The following is a 17678-nucleotide window of genomic DNA, read 5'->3' as shown; positions in this document are numbered from 1 at the left end:
CCTTGCAACCCCCCCAAAAAAATGTTTCTCAGATCTCCCTCTGTTCAGTAGACATGTTCAAATATAACTCATGTTTTCCCCATCCTTCCCCTCGTCTCTTCCCTGTTACTGTAGAAGGCAACAGCTCAGGCTCAAAGCTCAGCGCCCATTCTGGATTTCTCTCTTTCACATCCCATATCCAATGTGGAGCCAAAGCCTGTTAATTTCCCTTCTGCAGCATCTGTGGAATAAGCAGGCTTCTCTCTGACACAGCCCCTTCCCTCACCCCCTCACACCTTGGTTGTTGCAGATGTGCTGGGGAGGAGGGCCTTGCCTGCCTCCAGTCTCTCCCCATTCCATCCTCCAGTCACCAAAGGGATTTCCTGAAGTGTTGTCACCACCCCCCCTTGCTCAATAACTTCCTGTGTATCAACCCCCACTTTCGGGTTCAAAAAATAAACCCTCTCTTTGAACTTCAGGCTTCTTCCTGCCCCACACTCCATCCGGGGACTCCTCCTGCTGTTTCATGACTCTCCCCCTCCTGGCTGCAGGCATTCTCTCCGGCTGCCCCTCATGCCTTGGATACTCTATACACCGCCTTCTTCCTTCCAGTCCCAAATAAATCCCATCTTCTACAGGGGGAGGGAGAGCTTGCTGGCCGAGGGCAATAGAAAGCCACGGAACGGTCTGGGCCGACCAAGGCAACGGCAGGCCACGGTGAACTGAAAGCAACGGACAGCAAGCTCCCACTGCCGAGGCTTTACCAACCTATTGGTCTGCTTGTTGTCTGCCCCTTTAGAGCTCCCTGAGGGTGGGGATTGGCTCCCAGGGCTTCCAGTGCCCGGAGCCTAGGAAGTGATAAGGATTCTCAGTGGTTTCTCTGCCTCTCCTCTCCCCAATCCAATCCAGCCTCCAGGAAGCTACCCGAAGAGTTTCCTTAAAGTAAGGTTTGGACTACATCACTTCCATACTCACTAAACTCCAATAGCTCCCTATTACCACTAGGGGCGGGTAGAAATTCTCTTTGACATTAGGTGTTCTCAATCTGGCTCTACCCGAAGAGTTTCCTTAAAGTAAGGTTTGGACTACATCACTTCCATACTCACTAAACTCCAATAGCTCCCTATTACCACTAGGGGCGGGTAGAAATTCTCTTTGACATTAGGTGTTCTCAATCTGGCTCTTCCTCACTATTTAATCTTTTCCCATAATTCTTTACACAGTCTAAATGCTTGTGCACTGTCTTCCCTCCTACTGACATGTTGTGTCCCTGTGTCTGTGTCTCTGGCTCTGGCTGACTTCAGTGTGTCGGTCTGTTCCTCTCTGTCTCTTTCTCTCCACCCCCCCCATTTCCTTCCTAACTCAGCTCAGCTTCACTCCCTGCACCACAACCTCATCAACTGCTTTGAGCTAACCACAGATCATTTCCATTCCAGTCACAAACCCCAAACAACTCAATGCTGCCTTTGTTTCTGGATGGAGTGGCTCAGTCCTCTCCTCATCCCATTCTTCTTCAGCATCAGAGCAGCTTTTGTCTAGTGCTGAAAGATTTGGCTACAAAATGTTTTGAGAATACTCTCTCACTTTATCCCACAGTCCTCCAGAAGAGGAAAATCAGAGGTGCAGTGCCCCGTCCAGGGTCACGCAGCTAGTCTGAAGTCCCCCTGGAATTCAGGTTTTCCCAGCTGCAGGTCCACTTGCCATCTACAGCACCCCAGCTGCCTCGACCTCATCGAAATGCACCTCCCTCACTAGAATGTCAGCTCCTTGAGGGCAGGCTTTGCTTGGGGATCTGTATCACCAGTGGTTAGCACAGTTCCTGGAACACAGTAAATACTTAAATCTTTTTTTCATCCAATCTCCTGACACCTTCTATAAGAAAACCTGATTCCCCCCACTTTTACTGCCCTCCTGCCCAAAATTAAATGGAATTTTTTGGGCATACATTCAGTATCTCCAAGGGCCACCCTGTGAAGTTGAGCTGGGCTCCCTTAGTCTTCAGGACCTGGGACAGCTGCCACCAAGTCCCTTTGGGTTCTAACCCAGGCTGACCACTGAGCAAGGAAGAGCAGCCCATTGTGGACTTTAAAAGGAGAAAGGACTTCCACTCATCTCTCCCCTCTCACCAGCAGCTGCTCATGCATGAGATACACATGAGCATTGCCTCAGCCCTGGACCTTGGCTTCAGGCTCACAGCTGTCTGTTCTGCTGAGGTTTCTGTCCCCCAGAATAGGGGACTGATTGACTGAGAGGATCATCTTTAGCCTTAGGAGCTGCCTTAGTGGGGAAGCTCTGCCCACTCCTGGAGAGCAGACTGGCAGTGACAGCTGTCTTCTGTAGCCACAGCCTTTTATGAGAACACTGATCTGAAGGGAGGGTAACCTGGAGGGCCAACCTGGATTGGCTGGCCCAACTCCAGGGAGATAAAGGTTGACCCTTTTGTCAGTGTGAGCTTGAGCCTTTTGTAATTAAGCTGTTGTTTTGTATGGAGGGAGAAACAAGCTGTCCAATCTGTAGTGCCCATTGTTTTCTTTGTGATTCCTTTTGGAATAGCTCCCTATTACCACTAGGGGCGGGTAGAAATTCTCTTTGACATTAGGTGTTCTCAATCTGACTCTTCCTCACTAGATATGCACCAAAACTCAGCTGTTTAAGTGGTTTTCCCTGGCAATCTGGGTGAGGGGCCGATAAGAGCCCAAAATAAGACAGCTTAGCACAGTGCTTGGCACATGTTCGCTTAATTATGCTTGTTGGCTGAGATCCTAGACCTAGCAAGTGCAGCGGCCCTGTGGTGGGTGGACCAATGCGAATGCGACAGCTGTTTTTATATTCTTATATACATGTTGTCTCCCCCATTCGATGTAAGCTTTCTGAGGGCCATAACTCCAAAGCCACTATTCATTCCACTGAAGGCAGCACTCAGTCAAGGCCCTCTTGTCACCAGTATCCCAGTCTTGAGGACAGGACTGGCCTGGTCCTAAGACCAAGGAATCATGGGGGATCCTCCTTCGTTCCAGAAGAACCGAAGACCGAGTCTTGGCAGACTACCCAGGAGTGTGTTTATTCAAGAATATCAGGCAAGAAGCTGAAAGTGGGGTCGAGGGCAGGGGCTGCCTGCGGGGTCAGAGGAGTAGGGGCATCTCAGGACTAGATGGGAAGGGCCACTGCGATCCTCTCTCCGGGTCTCTCCTTGGATGGAAGGCTCACTTCCAGCGTCCGCCAACACGACCCTTGCCGGCCCCCTTCCTACTGCTCAGGGAGACAGACGGGAGTCAGCCCCAGGGCTGGATGGGGTCCCAGGAAGCCCACCTCCCAGCTCTGCAAGCACAGGCTCCCAACCACAGAGTTGCTGTCCATGGGGCTCGAGGACGGCCAGCTATTTGTGGGGTTTATTGGATCAACATGAGCCGTCCCTTTGGTGTGCCATGTCTTGGGGGGCTGTTTCTCATCACTGTCATGGTCAGTGGACTTGGAAGGGTTAGAAGTGAGAATCTAAGCTGGTGTATGGCATGAGTTGGGGAGGAAGGAAAGGAGAGAGGGGAAAGGACAAATTGAAGTGTGGAGGATACAGAGCCCAACAGATCCAGGGAGAAACAGATGGGGAGACTGAGTCTTAGGGAGACACATTTAGGATGACAAGATGCTGGGGGATACTGAGAAGACATGCTCAGCCTGAGACAGAAACACAGACAGAGACAGGTTGATGGTGGGGGAGAGAGAGAGAGAGGGAGAGAAACAGAGGGGAGGAGAGAACAATGGAGAGAGAAAAAGGGGGGAAGACCCAGACAGAAGGAGGGGTGACAGACAAGTGGGGGGAGACAGGGAGTCAGCTGCCCCCAACCTGTATCTATGCTAGCCCTCACTACCCAGAACTTAGCAGGCCATCCAAGAGAGGCTTGAGTCCGATGCTCTTGGCCCCCTTCTGGCCAGGACACTTTTCTCATGCAGCTAGAGTTATAGCACTTTCCCTGCTTCTCTTAATATGTCCCTATTGAATTTCCTTTTTGTCCTCCATACTATTCCGTTACCTCATGCTGAACTTGTGGCCCACTAACACCCTCAGATCTTTCTCAGATGGATTATCTATCCATGTGTTCCCTAAAATGTATTTGCAAGAGTTTTAATTTTTTTTACCCCAAGCATCAATTATTGATTTAAATACTGCAGCAAATGAGTGATTTCACAGCCTCCTACACTTCCTCACAGAGGATGCATATGGAACCCTACCCACCCTCTATGCCCTACCCTCCTTGGGTACCACCAGCAAGCTGTGTGTCCAATCCCCCAGGGGCCTTGGGAAAGAGTAGGCTGTGTGTCCAGTCCCCCAGGGGCCTTGGGAAAGAGCAGGCCTTGTGTCCAGTCCCCCAGGGGCCTTGGGTACCAGCAGGCCTTGTGTCCAGTCCCCCAGGGGCTTTGGGAAAGAGCCGACTGTATGTCCAGTCCCCCAGGGGCCTTGGGAAAGAGCAGGCCTTGTGTCCAGTCCCCCAGGGGCCTTGGGAAAGAGTAAGCCATGTATCCAGGCCCCAGGGGGCTTGGGAAAGAGCAGACTATATGTCCAGTCCTCCAGAGGCCTTGAGTACCAGCAGGCCTTGTGTCCAGCCCCCCAGGGGCTTTGGGAAAGAGTAGGCCATGTATCCAGTCCCCCAGGGGCCTTGGGTACCAGCAGGCCTTGTGTCCAGTCCCCCAGGGGCTTTGGGAAAGAGCCGACTGTATGTCCAGTCCCCCAGGGGCCTTGGGAAAGAGTAGGCCATGTATCCAGTCCCCCAGGGGCCTTGGGAAAGAGCAGACCGTGTGTCCAGTTCCCCAGGGGCCTTGGGAAAGAGCAGACCGTGTGTCCAGTCCCCCAGGGGCCTTGGGAAAGAGCAGACTGTGTGTCCAGTCCCCAGGGGCCTTGGGTACCAGCAGGCCTTGTGTCCAGTCCCCCAGGGGCTTGGGAAAGAGCTGACCATGTATCCAGTCCCCCAGGGGCTTGGGAAAGAGCTGACCGTGTGTCCAGTCCCCCAGGGGCTTGGGAAAGAGCTGACCGTGTGTCCAGTCCCCCAGGGGCTTGGGAAAGAGCTGACCATGTATCCAGTTCCCCAGGGGCTTGGGAAAGAGCAGACCGTGTGTCCAGTCCCCCAGGGGCTTGGGAAAGAGCAGGCCTTGTGTCCAGTCCCCAGGGGCTTGGGAAAGAGCTGACCGTGTGTCCAGTCCCCCAGGGGCTTGGGAAAGAGCTGACCGTGTGTCCAGTCCCCCAGGGGCTTGGGTACCAGCAGGCCTTGTGTCCAGTCCCCTAGGGGCTTGGGAAAGAGCTGACCGTGTGTCCAGTTCCCCAGGGGCCTTGGGAAAGAGCAGACCGTGTGTCCAGTCCCCCAGGGGCTTGGGAAAGAGCTGACCGTGTGTCCAGTCCCCCAGGGGCTTGGGAAAGAGCAGACCATGTGTCCAGTCCCCCAGGGGCTTGGGAAAGAGCTGACCATGTATCCAGTCCCCCAGGGGCTTGGGAAAGAGCTGACCGTGTGTCCAGTCCCCCAGGGGCTTGGGAAAGAGCTGACCATGTGTCCAGTCCTCCAGGGGCTTGGGAAAGAGCTGACCATGTATCCAGTCCCCCAGGGGCTTGGGAAAGAGCTGACCGTGTGTCCAGTCCCCCAGGGGCTTGGGAAAGAGCAGACCGTGTGTCCAGTCCCCCAGGGGCTTGGGAAAGAGCTGACCGTGTGTCCAGTCCCCCAGGGGCTTGGGTACCAGTAGGCCTTGTGTCCAGTCCCCTAGGGGCTTGGGAAAGAGCTGACCGTGTGTCCAGTCCCCCAGGGGCTTGGGAAAGAGCTGACCGTGTGTCCAGTCCCCCAGGGGCTTGGGAAAGAGCTGACCATGTGTCCAGTTCCCCAGGGGCTTGGGAAAGAGCTGACCGTGTGTCCAGTTCCCCAGGGGCTTGGGAAAGAGCAGACCGTGTGTCCAGTCCCCCAGGGGCTTGGGAAAGAGCTGACCGTGTGTCCAGTCCCCCAGGGGCTTGGGAAAGAGCTGACCGTGTGTCCAGTCCCCCAGGGGCTTGGGAAAGAGCTGACCATGTGTCCAGTCCCCCAGGGGCTTGGGAAAGAGCTGACCATGTGTCCAGTCCTCCAGGGGCTTGGGAAAGAGCTGACCATGTATCCAGTTCCCCAGGGGCTTGGGAAAGAGCTGACTGTGTGTCCAGTCCCCCAGGGGCTTGGGAAAGAGCTGACCATGTGTCCAGTCCCCCAGGGGCTTGGGAAAGAGCTGACCATGTATCCAGTTCCCCAGGGGCTTGGGAAAGAGCTGACCGTGTGTCCAGTCCCCCAGGGGCTTGGGAAAGAGCTGACCATGTGTCCAGTCCCCCAGGGGCTTGGGAAAGAGCTGACCATGTGTCCAGTCCCCCAGGGGCTTGGAAAGAGCTGACTGTGTGTCCAGTCCCCCAGGGGCCTTGGGTACCAGCAGGGCTTGTGTCCAGCCCCCCAGGGGCCTTGGGTACCAGCAGGGCTTGTGTCCAGTCCCCCAGGGGCCTTGGGTACCAGCAGGCCTCATGACCAGCCCTTGCTCCCCTCAGCACCAGGCCACTTTCTCCTCCCACAGCCGTCTCTACGGTGTTATCCTTCCCACCAACCTTGGTGCTCAAGCCCTGGGCTGCGGCCCACTGCCACCCACTGCCACTTCTCTACGGTCCTGGGGCGGTCTTCCCTCCAGCTCCTCGGAGGGGGCGTTCCCCGGCTCCCAGCCAGCAGAGCCCCCTCATTTACTTGGTGGAATAAGCTGGCGCCCAGCCTGAGGGCGTGGGAACCCAGACGGTCCCCCTCACTGCATCATCACTTGTACGGGACCCAAGAGCTCTGGCTAGCGGCCTGGGCCGCGATGCTGGGGAGCAGCTCGGGCCCTGGGAGCCGCCCAAGGCCCAAAGGCCACGTGGGCGCCACCGTCTCCATGGCTGACCATGGCCATGCACCGGCCACACTAAGTCCCTGAGGGCCGCCCGTGTGGCCTCAAGCCAGTCACTTCCCCCTCTGGGGACGGTCCTCTAGTGTCCTCAGTGGCTCCTTCCAGCCTGGCGTCTGGGAGCCCGAGACCCCACGGCCCAGGGTGTAAGCCGGGCCTTCCCCAGACTTCCCTCCTGTCAGACTCGCCCCGACCCGGGCCTGGTCACTCTCGGCGGCTCCACTAGGCGGCCCCGAGGGCGCCATCACGCCCTTTATCCCGGGACGGTAAAGGTCATCCCGCGGAGGCGGAGGAAGCTCGGCTTCCCAGGGTTCCCCCACAGGAGCCCCTCTGAATCCGGCCCCTCCCCCAGCCCCGGAGGCACCGCTCTCCGCCCGGTGCCCGAGGCCCAGACACTGCTGCGATCTGCCGGCCCTAGTCGGGTCAAAAAGGGAAATGAGCCCCCGGGGTTCTCTGAGACCGCAGTCTCTTTTTCTACTGCTCCATTTACCATCCTTTTAGTACTGAGTCCGGAAATCCCGATCACCTTAAAAAGAAGCTGGGGGTTGAGGAAGAGGACGGGGAAAGACAGACACGGAGCTACAGACACAAAGGGAGAAGCCCAGGAGCGCCCCCTAGAGGGGGCAGAGACGCGGGGAGAGAAACGGCAGGAGAGCTGAGGGATGCGGGTGTTGGAAGGGGGGCAGGGGGTGAGACCCACTTACAATTTCTGGGCGTGGCTGATTCGGTTGTAGAGAACGTTGATCTGGGGGCGGAGAAGGAAGGTTCAGAGGAAGGGGTGATGGCCTCCCTCCCCCCCTCCCTCAGGCCCCCCCCCCGCCCCGCCCCCCTCACCTCATACTTCTGCTGCTTTAGTTTCTCGGTCAGGTCAAATTTCTCGGACTCCAGCTGGTGAATCCAGTCGGACAGCTCCCGGGCCTTCTCCCTGCGGGACAGGGGCGGGAGGGAGACCATGGGCCCCGCGGGCCCGCGCAGCGCCCGTCCCTGCTTCCGTCCGCTCTGCGGACTCGCCTGCCCCGCTCTGTCCCGCTCCCTCACGCCCTGACCCCCCCTCCCCCCCGCCTGCCCCGGCTCTTCCACGGAGATGCGCCCGCGCCAGCCCCTCCTCAGCCCCCGGGGCCTCCAGGAAGAACGGGGCTCTCCTTGGCTCCGAGTCCGTCTCCAGCCGGCGCCCGCCGAGGCCCGAGACCAGCTCCGTCTCGGGGGCTGCGTGGCGGTGGTGCCCCCTGCTGGCCGCGCGCCGCCTCTGCCTGCGGGAAAGCCGCCCCCTGCTGGCCGCGCGCCGCCTCTGCCTGCGGGAAAGCCGCCCCCTGCTGGCCGCGCGCCGCCTCTGCCTGCGGGAAAGCAGCCCCCTGCTGGCCGCGCGCCGCCTCTGCCTGCGGGAAAGCCGTCTCCCGCTCCCCTTTTATTCTTCGCCTTTCCTCCCCAGAGCTGCAGGTGGCGGATCCCACCTCCCGCCCCTCGGGCTCTGCTCCAAGCCTCCTTTTGTCCCCTCATAAATTTCTCCAAGCTTCTCCCAGCCCCTCTTCATCCTGCTTCTGTCTTCGGACTTCGGTGCGTGCGCAGTCCCCTCTGGCCCTCCGCGAGCGTCTATCGGCTGTTCTCCTCCCCCCCATTTTTTCCCTCCCTCCTCCCCCTGCACTTGTGCTCCCACCTGAGCTGCTCCTCCCCCATATGATCGATGTTCAAGGGTTTCTTCCGCTCCGACAGAATTCTCTGCTTCATCTCTCTTCCCGTCTGGCGTTTCCCCCGCTTTTGCTCTGCCTGCGGGGAGGGAGGCCTGGTGAAGCCCCCAGCCCCATCCCCCACCGCGAGCCCCCCCAGAGGCCCAGCCAACATTACCTTGACCAGGTAGCCCCCAAAGTGGGCGCCCATATTGGACAGGACCTTCTTCTTTTTGGCGTCATCTTCAGCCCTTTTCTTCGCCTCTTCCTCCTCCTTCCTCATCTTTTCCTCCTGGGGGGGGGGGGGGGCGGGAGAGGAAGGATGTAGAAAAGATGGGACCAGCTCCTGGATGCGACGGGCTGGGGGTGGGAGCTGTCTCTAAAGGCCCGTGTGGGCGGGGCTTTGCCGCTTGCCCTCCCCCACCCCCCCTCCAGGCTAGGGGTAACTCCCTGGGAGCAGCTGTGGAGAGATTCTGGAGTGGTGTCCTCAGGGCCTGACCCGGGGAGCCCCTTCTCTCTCTCTCAGACATTCATGAAGTAGCCGACCCAGAGAGGCTCATGGGAGCCCAGAGAGGCCCACAGGACCCAGAGAGGCCCAGGGGCCCAGAGAGGCTCATGGGGGCCCAGAGAGGCCCACAGGACCCAGAGAGGCTCATGGGGGCCCAGAGAGGCCCACAGGACCCAGAGAGGCCCATGGGGGGGCAGAGAGGCCCACAGGACCCAGAGAGGCCCAAGGGCCCAGAGAGGCTCATGGGGGCCCAGAGAGGCTCATGGGGCCCAGAGAGGCTCATGGGGCCCAGAGAGGCTCATGGGGCCCAGAGAGGCCCACGGGGCCTAGAGAGGCTCATGGGAGCCCAGAGAGGCTCATGGGGGCCCAGAGAGGCTCATGGGAGCCCAGAGAGGCCCACAGGACCCAGAGAGGCTCATGGGGTCCCAGAGAGGCTCATGGGGGCCCAGAGAGGCTCATGGGGCCCAGAGAGGCCCATGGGGCCCAGAGAGGCTCATGGGGGCCCAGAGAGGCCCATGGGACCTAGATTGGCCCACGGGGGCCCCGAGAGGCCCATGTGGGGGGCAGAGAGGCCCATGGGACCTAGATTGGCCCACGGGGGCCCAGAAGGCCCAGGGGCCCAGAGAGGCTCATGGGGCCCAGAGAGGCCCACAGGACCCAGAGAGGCCCAGGGGCCCAGAGAGGCTCATGGGGCCCAGAGAGGCCCAGGGGCCTGAGCCTGCAAGCAGGCTGCTTAAGTAACTTTTTCCCTGGGTAAAGTTAGGCCTTGAGCAAGGCTCCAGCAGGAAGGAGCCTTACAGAGCATCTCCCTTTGGAGATGAGGAGCCTGGGCTCAGGGGGGACCGGAGCCAGCAGAAAACAAGAAGGCCTGGAAGGCTGTGTGGTTGGCAGAGAAGGGAAGGGGGGCCCACCGCCAGCTTGGCTTGTCGCTCCCTCTCCTTCTCTGTCCGGACGCGCTGCTGCTCCGCTCGCTCTGCTCTCCGGCGTTCCTGGAGGGAGAGGCGAGTGAGAGGAGAGGATTGTCCCCCATCCTCCCCTGCACCCACCTCCCTGTGGCACTGGGAACTCCTGGGAAAGTAAGGAGATCAGAAGCCCTGGTTCTTGTGATCTGAGGAATGGCCCTTCCTTAATCTCTTGGGGTCTCAAGTCCCCTCCTCCTGATAACATCCCAGCAATGTGTCTAGAGTAGGTTTGCAAAGAACCTTCACAACTATTATCTCATTGAATCCTGACAAAACAACCCCACAGGGAGGTGCTATTATCATTCCCATTTTAGAGATGAGAAAACTGAGGCAGCATTAGTGAAGTGACTTGCCCAGGGTCATATAGCCAGTAAGTGTCTAAGCCAAAGCTGCTTGAACTGTAGGTGGAGATGCCATAAGAGGGCCTGTAACTGGATGTGGAGATTGTGGAAAAATGGACAACAATAAAAGGTACTAAATATCCCGCCAAGATTTCTTTATATAAAAGTAAACAAGAACCTCTGTCCCATCATTGGTCTGCAAATGTGCCTTCATCTTTAATAAATGGCAAAATGCGTGTACCAAAGAAGTGTTCTAACGTTTCTTGGGGATTTATTATTACTACATGTTGGATCTGTGCAGCTATCATTTCTTGGCCCGGGGAAAGTTTAAGAATCTCTGGTCTAAGCCACCAGGTGCCTCCAAAGTAAGGAAATGCATTCGTTGGGCTTTAGAAGCTCCAGCTACCTGGCTGGGTCTCAGTTTCCTCAAGTGTAAAATGGAAAGGTGCAGGGACAACTAGGTGGTGCAGTGGATAGAGCACCAGCCTTGAATTCAGGAGGACCTGAGTTCAAATGTGATCTCAGACACTTAACACTTCCTAGCTGTGTGACCCTGGGCAAGTCACATAACCCCAGCCTCAAGAAAAAAAAAAATGGAAGAGTGCGGTCCCAAGGGCTATGAGATCTCCATCTGTGACCTTGTGGTTTCTCAAACACAAGATTCCCTACAAGCATCACAGCCCTGGGAGATTGCCTGGGGGATCTGCTCAAGGAAACCCATGGCCTTGGAGGAGCTTGCCCTGAGGCCCATGTCAGGGTCCCATGGTTGGGAGAGGGGGATGCCTTGGCTCCCCAACACTCACAATCCTGTCCTTCAGCCCCACGAGCTCCTCCTCCTCCTTCTTCCTCTGCTCAAAGTGAACGTCGATCAGGGTCTGCAGCTCCAGCAGGTCCTTCTCCATGCGTTTTCGGTGGATGTCCTAGGAGTGACATTTGGGGCATGGGGAACTTGTTTCAGAGATCATTAAGGCAGGACTTTTAGCACTAGCTCCCAACTTCCCTGCTCCAGCCCAGCAGCCACATGGAGATTTCGAACGTGCCATGTCAGGTGGGCTTCGGGGACCAGGCTCGGGGCCGCACTTCCCAGTTCTCGGTTTAGGGCTTTAGGAGGCAGCCCTATGAGTGAATGGGCTGGTGCAGATCAGCACCTGCTGGAGACCCCTCCCACCAGCCAGCAAGCAGGCAAGACTCAGTGGCACAAACTTAAAGCCAGAAGCTCCAGCCAGGCACACAGAACGCCCCCAGTGCCGTCTACTCCCTCCACTCACATCGAAATCGACTCTCTCTCCCTCAGGGATCTTTGGTGGGATCAGTGGAGGCACCACGGGCCTGCTGGGCAGGGCAGGGAAACAGAGGAAGGGCTAGTGAAGACCTCACAATCAGGGCGAGGGTCTCCTTTGTTCCCTCTTCTCTCTTCCCCCAAATCTTGGACTAATAAGAGATCAAACTGAATCTTCCAAAAGGCTGCAGGAATGTGTCTTCGGGAGGGTGAGCCCTGAGCACCACTTCACATGTTCCCTTGAGACCATTTGGGGAAGCACTAAATGGTGGATTGCACCTCATAGGCTTGACCAAGTCCCCATTCCTGGTGAGTCTCGTTTTCCTTCTATCTACAAAGCAAAGACTAAGCAAACATTTCCTAAGCTCCCTTCCTGTACCACTTTGGTCAAGACTTCCTGCGTGAGGGCAGCTAGATGGTGCCGTGGATAGAGCACTGATCTTAGAGGAATCAGAAGGCCCTGAGTTCCAATCTGACCCTAGGTACACTAAATAACTTCTGGGAAAAGTCAGAAAGTAAGGAAATCAGAAGCCCTGGTTAGTGTGATCTTCCTCAATCTCTTGGAACTTTTTCTAATTCTATAATCAACCGGACAAGTCAATAAACCTTGAGGAAGAGAAGAAAGGAAAGGAAGGAAGGAAGAAGGAAGGAAGGAAGGAAGGAAGGAAGGAAGGAAGGAAGGAAGGAAGGGAAGGAAGGAAGGAAGGAAGGAAGGAAGGAAGGAAGGAAGGAAGGAAGGAAGGAAGGAAGGAAGGGAAGGAAAGGAAGAAGGAAAGAAAGAAAGAAAGAGAAAGAAAGAAAGAAAGAAAGAAAGAAAGAAAGAAAGAAAGAAAGAAAGAAAGAAAGAAAGAAAGAAAGAAAGAAAGAAAGAAAAAAAAGAAAGAAAGAAAGAAGGAAAGGAAGAAGGAAACAAAGAAAGAAGGAAGGAAGGAAGGAAGGGAAAGAAAGAAAGAAAGAAAGAAAGAAAGAAAGAAAGAAAGAAAGAAAGAAAGGAAAGAAAGAAAGAAAGAAGAAAGAAAGAAAGAAGAAGAAAGGAAGGAAGAAGGAAAGGAAGAAGGAAAGGAAGAAGGAAAGGAAGGAAGGAAAGAAAGAAAGAAAGAAAGAAAGAAGAAGAAAAGATAAGAAGAAAGAAAGAAAGAAGAAGAGAAAGAAAGAAAGGAAAGAAAGAAAGAAAGAAAGAAAGAAAGAAAGAAGAAAGAAAGAAAGAAAGAAAGGAAAGAAGAAGAAGGGAAGGAGGGAGGGAAGGGAAGGAAGGAAGGAAGGAAGGAAGGAAGGAAGGAAGGAAGGAAGGAAGGAAGGAAGGAAGGAAGGAAGAAAGGAAAGGAGGGAGGGAGGAAGGAAGGAAGGAAGGAAGAAGGAAAGGAAGAAGGAAAGGAAGAAAGAAAGAAAGAAAGAAGGAAAGAAAGAAAGAAAGAAAGAAAGAAAGAAAGAAAGAAAGAAAGAAAGAAAGAAAGAAAGAAAGAAAAGAAAGAAAGAAAGAAAGAAAGAAAGAAAGAGAAAGAAATTAGAAGGAAAAAAAAAAGCTTGTGTGACCTTGAGCAAAAAGTGTTTCTCTCTTTCTGAGCCCCCCACCCCCATCTGTGAAATGGGAGAGGATTAGTCACGTTCCCTGTGATTCAGGATTGCCCTCTGGACGCAGTCCACCGTTAGGACAGACACTCACCTGGGTTTGGGTCGCTCCTCTTCTGTAAGGAGGGAGTTGAAGACAGAGAGAGATAATTAGAGAAGAAAAAATGGGTTGGGAGACTAATACCTCCCTTGATCCTAGGTCTCAGGAGGATTGGGAAGGGTCTGGGTACCGATTCCTCTTGCCCTCAGGGAGGGGGGTAAAATGGGTAGGGGGTGCAGAGCTGGGATCACACAGCGACCATATACATTCACAATTTGTTGGGGAGTGTTCCCCATCCTCCAGGGATCCCTGTTTCCCTTTTCCCAGTCCCTTCCCACTCAGGGACCCTGATATCCCCTCACTCAGCAAACCCCTCCTCAAGGGCCCGTTGGACCTGCCCTCTGTGGCACTCCTTCCCCCACCCCCTCAGGGACCCAGGTGCCCCATTAGGGATCTCCCAGTTTCCACCGGGGCCACCTGCCAAATTCAGGCATCTAGGAGCTCCCGACCCCCAGCTTTCTTAGCTCCCCTCCCTCCGAACCCCAAACCTTTGAATGTATATCAAGGAAAGAAGGCAGGTGTGGGAAAGGAGTGGGTGCGGCCCCTCAAAGGGGGCTGGGTATTGCTTAGAGAATACCCAGGGATGGAGTGAAGGGGCCGCGGCCTGGATGGGATTTCCCCCCTGCCCGGTTCCCGGAGACGGAAGCGAAGCGACCACCGTACCTCGCTCTGCGACCGGCTCCGACTCCTCGGGGGCTGGGGTGGGGGGGGAGGGAGAAGCGAGGAATTGGGGAGGGGGTCCCGCCAGCAGTGCAGGGGGAGGGGAGAAAGAGGAGAGGCTGTTAAAGGGCAGAATCTGGCGCCAGGTGGAGAGTTCCCCCCCCCCCACTGAATGCACTGGCAGCCCCCTTGCCCTCTCTGGGCTGTCACCCCCCTCCCAGCCCCAGGGGTACACTGGGCAGTCTTGGCCCCAAGGATCTCTAAGCTCCCTTCAGTCTTAGCGGTCACGCAGCAGTAAGAATCCAGCTTCCAGCCCCCCCCCCCAAATTCAGAGAGCCAAGCACCCCTCCGTCACCGTCCCCGTGAACTCACCTTCCTCCTCGGCGGCCTCCTCCTCTGAGGTCAGGGAACCCACAGGTTAGAGGGAGAAAAAAGAAAAAAAAAAGGGTTGTCTTTGGGAGGGGGCGGTGGACAGCGCCGTGGTGCTGAAAGAGTTAAAGCCGGCCGCCTCCTCTCCTCCGTGTGAAGTCCTCGGGCACCTGGGCCGCCTTCCTTGGCCTTCTCAAGTTCAGAGTACGGGACCCGGGGGTCCGAACCCCAGCGCCCACACCTTCAGGACCCAGGAGTCCGATCTTCCTTTCCCTCCATCCCAAGGCCCTCGACTCACCTTCCTGCTGTTCCCTACGGATTGGGGCAGGAGAGAGGAAGAAGTTAGATTCAGACATCAAGGTGCAGCCTTTCCCCATCCTCCCCCCCAATATTTACTGCACCCATTCCCCATCCTTCCCCCCACAATATTTACTGCACCCATTCCCCATCCTTTCCCCCCCCAATACTTACTCCTCATAATCTTGCTCCTCGGTGTCTGACATTGTCGGAGGAGCCTGGGAAAAAAGATGGAAGGACAGGCGTGCTCATGTCCCCGAGGGGTGGGAGCTGCTGACCCATGGGCCCACTGAAGTGATGGAGCGGGGTGGAGGGGGCGGTGCTCGGGGCCCTTCCCCCCACCAGCCCCACCACCTGTCTTTTGGTCTCAGGACAGTGGGGGATGGGAAGGAACCCGATCGGGGAGATTATCCCTGGGCATTCTTGGGACAAACAATAGCCGCCCCCAGTTCCCACTCCTATCCTGTCAGAAGCTATTTCTGGGGGTCTCGGGCCAGGGCCAAGGCCAGCGATGTGTCCGAATAAGGATAGAGTTACCCATAGGCCCTGACTCACAACTGCCCTTGGCTCCTCTCCCCAAACCCTGACCTTAAGACTTCTCTCGGACCATCCCCAACCCATCCCAGGCTCATATTCTTAGAAGCCCAATTAGAAGTTTGGGCTCCCCTTCTGGAGTTTTACAGATAGAGAAACTGAGGCCTAAGGAGGGAATGGAATTTTCCAAGGTCATCGTTAAGGCAATAATACTAGAAAAGAAGGTTCCTGGAAAGCAGTCTTGTTCCCCCTCCCCACCCCCACTCCTCACCCTCACCCATTTCTCTTGGATTTCAACAAATGAGTAGGTTTCCTCTCAACTGTTCAAGCCCCCCACTCTTACTGTAAATCGTGTCTCATCTAATCCCTTCTCTCCCGGTGTGTGTGTATCTGTCCCTATTTATGGCGCTCTGCAATTCTGCAACATCATTGTCTCTCTCACTGCCCCTTTGCCTTTTTCTGTCTCTATTTGTCTGTCTCTGTCCATCTCTGTCCATGCCTGTCTCTCTTTATCTCTGTGTCTGTCTCTCTGTCTCTGTCCTTGTATGTGTGTCTGTCCTTTGAGCTTCTCTCTCCCTGTAATCTCCCTTTGTCTCTCTCACTGTTTGTCACTTTGTCTCTGTCCCCCCATGTGTGCTTCTGTCCTTGTGTCTGTCCATCTCTCCTTATCTCTCCCGTTGTCTCTGCCCCACCTCTCCATGTCCATCTCTCCTTGTCTCTGTCCCCTCTCTGTCTCTTTCTCTGTCTCTCTCCATGTCTATCTCTCCTTGTCTCTCCCCTTGTCTCTCTCTCCTCTCTGTCTCTCTCCCTGTGTCCATCTCTCTTTTTCTCCCCTCTCTCTCCCTGTCTCTGCCCCCTCTCTCTATCTCTCTCCATGTCTATCTCTCCTTGTCTCTGTCCCCTATCTCTCCCTGTCTCTGCCTCCTCTCTCTGTTTCTCTCCATGTCCATCTCTCCTTGTCTCTGCCTCCCCCCTCTCTCCCTGTGTCCATCTCCCCTTGTCTCTGTCCCCTCTCTCTCTCCCTGTGTCCATCTCCCCTTGTCTCTGTCCCCTCTCTCTCTCCCTGTGTCCATCTCCCCTTGTCTCTGTCCCCTCTCTCTCTCCCTGTGTCCATCTCCCCTTGTCTCTGTCCCCCCTCTCTCTCCCTGTGTCCATCTCCCCTTGTCTCTGTCCCCTCTCTATCTCTCCCTGTGTCCATCTCCCCTTGTCTCTGTCCCCTCTCTATCTCTCTCCCTGTGTCTGTCCATCTCTCCTTGTCTGTGTCTCTGTCTCTGGAGCTCCCCCCTCACTTTCTCTATCTCCCCATGTCTCTCTTTTTCTGTCTCCCATCCTCTGGATCTCAGAGTTGGAAGGGCTCCGAGACCAGTCGCTCCAACCTTTTCCTAAACAGGAATGAAGAACACAAATGGACTATCTCCCGTGGTTATTTGAAGCTCTCCCAGCACGCTCCCTGGTTCCGGGCGATCCCCTTCCCTTTGGGGCAGCTCTAACCACTAGCTCATTTCCCTTCACTCCCAGCCCGCCACATCCCTGCCTTTCCCTGGAGGGGAGGTGGGGGGGGGCTCCCTCTCTGGCCTCAGTCTCCCTTTCTCTCTATCTGCACAAGGTCCCAGCTCCTCGGTGGGGAGGCTTGGGGAAGGGTCAGGGAGGGGGAGGCTCCATTACCTGGGGCTGAGGCTTCAGTAAAGAGCAAGGGTTTGCCTGAAGCTGGAACAGTTGCTGTGAGTCAGGGACAGAGAATCAAGTGCTTTATAGCCTCAGCCTGGGGGAGGGGAACCTCCCAAGATATGCTGGGGTCTCTGAGGCAGGGCCGCCAGGGGCTCCTCCTCCCTTCACCCTGGCTGACTCCTGGCTCCCCTCGGCCTGCCCGGACCCTTCCTGCCTTCTTGTTGGCCGTCTTTCCAACGCTGCTGTGTGGTGGGGAGAGGGAAAGGAGGGATTTCCCCCCTGAATCCTTTCCTTTTTATTCTTGTGTTTCTGCCTTTGGATTTCTCAGTGTCTGTGTCTCCATCGGTCCCAGTCTCTGTCTTTCCTTCCTTTCTCTTCTCTCCCTCCCGTGTTCCTTCCTTCCCCTTCCCCTCGCCTTTCTTGGTTCCCTTCTCTATACTCCCAGAGCCCCCCTTTCCCTTACCCGGGTCCACAGCCCCCTACCCCTGTGCAGGCCCCTTTCCTGGATTCAAGTCTTTCCCTCCTCCTCCTCTACTCATCTAACAAAGCAATGTTTCTAAAGGGCAGGTCTGTCTCTCTCTCTCTCTTCTCTGTGTCTCGGGCTCTCTCTCATTCTCTCCCCACCCCCAGCCCCATGCCAGTGCCTCCTTAGTACCTTCAGGATCGAAAGGGAAATAATCCTATTTGACTCTTAAAGCCGCTCCCAGCCTTAGTTTCCCCCTATGTACACACACCCCTTTCCAGTGTCCCATTTTACTCTCCTCCACACACTGGATGACCCAAATGACCTCCTTGCTATTGCTTGTGCAGGACATTTGGTTTTCCCAGCC

At 55.9% G+C, this 17678-nt stretch overlaps 1 protein-coding gene across 13 annotated transcripts; it reads right to left on the bottom strand.

Moving 5' to 3' along the window:
- Positions 1-3021: 3021 nt before the first annotated feature.
- TNNT1 (troponin T1, slow skeletal type) lies at positions 3022-16932 on the bottom strand. Of its 13 annotated transcripts, XM_074307299.1 has the most exons (13): positions 16846-16913; positions 14817-14864; positions 14353-14376; positions 13984-14016; positions 13315-13336; positions 11641-11704; positions 11176-11292; positions 9981-10058; positions 8740-8853; positions 8552-8661; positions 7732-7822; positions 7602-7642; positions 3022-3228 (listed from the first exon to the last, which is right to left on the bottom strand). In XM_074307299.1, the coding sequence occupies exons 7-13, from the start codon at positions 11272-11274 to the stop codon at positions 3183-3185; spliced, it is 579 nt and encodes a 192-aa protein (XP_074163400.1). In that variant the 5' UTR covers positions 11275-11292; positions 11641-11704; positions 13315-13336; positions 13984-14016; positions 14353-14376; positions 14817-14864; positions 16846-16913; the 3' UTR covers positions 3022-3182. The 13 variants fall into 13 exon arrangements, with proteins under 13 accessions (XP_074163400.1, XP_074163394.1, XP_074163405.1 ...); XM_074307293.1 differs by lacking the exon at positions 14353-14376 and having other exon boundaries at positions 14788-14864; positions 16846-16932; XM_074307304.1 differs by lacking the exon at positions 13315-13336 and having other exon boundaries at positions 13979-14016.
- Between the last annotated feature and the right edge of the window lie 746 nt (positions 16933-17678).

Source organism: Sminthopsis crassicaudata, chromosome 3, assembly GCF_048593235.1.
Source record: "Sminthopsis crassicaudata isolate SCR6 chromosome 3, ASM4859323v1, whole genome shotgun sequence".
Taxonomy (NCBI): Eukaryota; Metazoa; Chordata; class Mammalia; order Dasyuromorphia; family Dasyuridae; genus Sminthopsis; species Sminthopsis crassicaudata.
The sequence above is the reverse complement of the archived record's forward strand: the minus strand, read 5'-3'. Positions and strand labels throughout refer to the sequence as shown.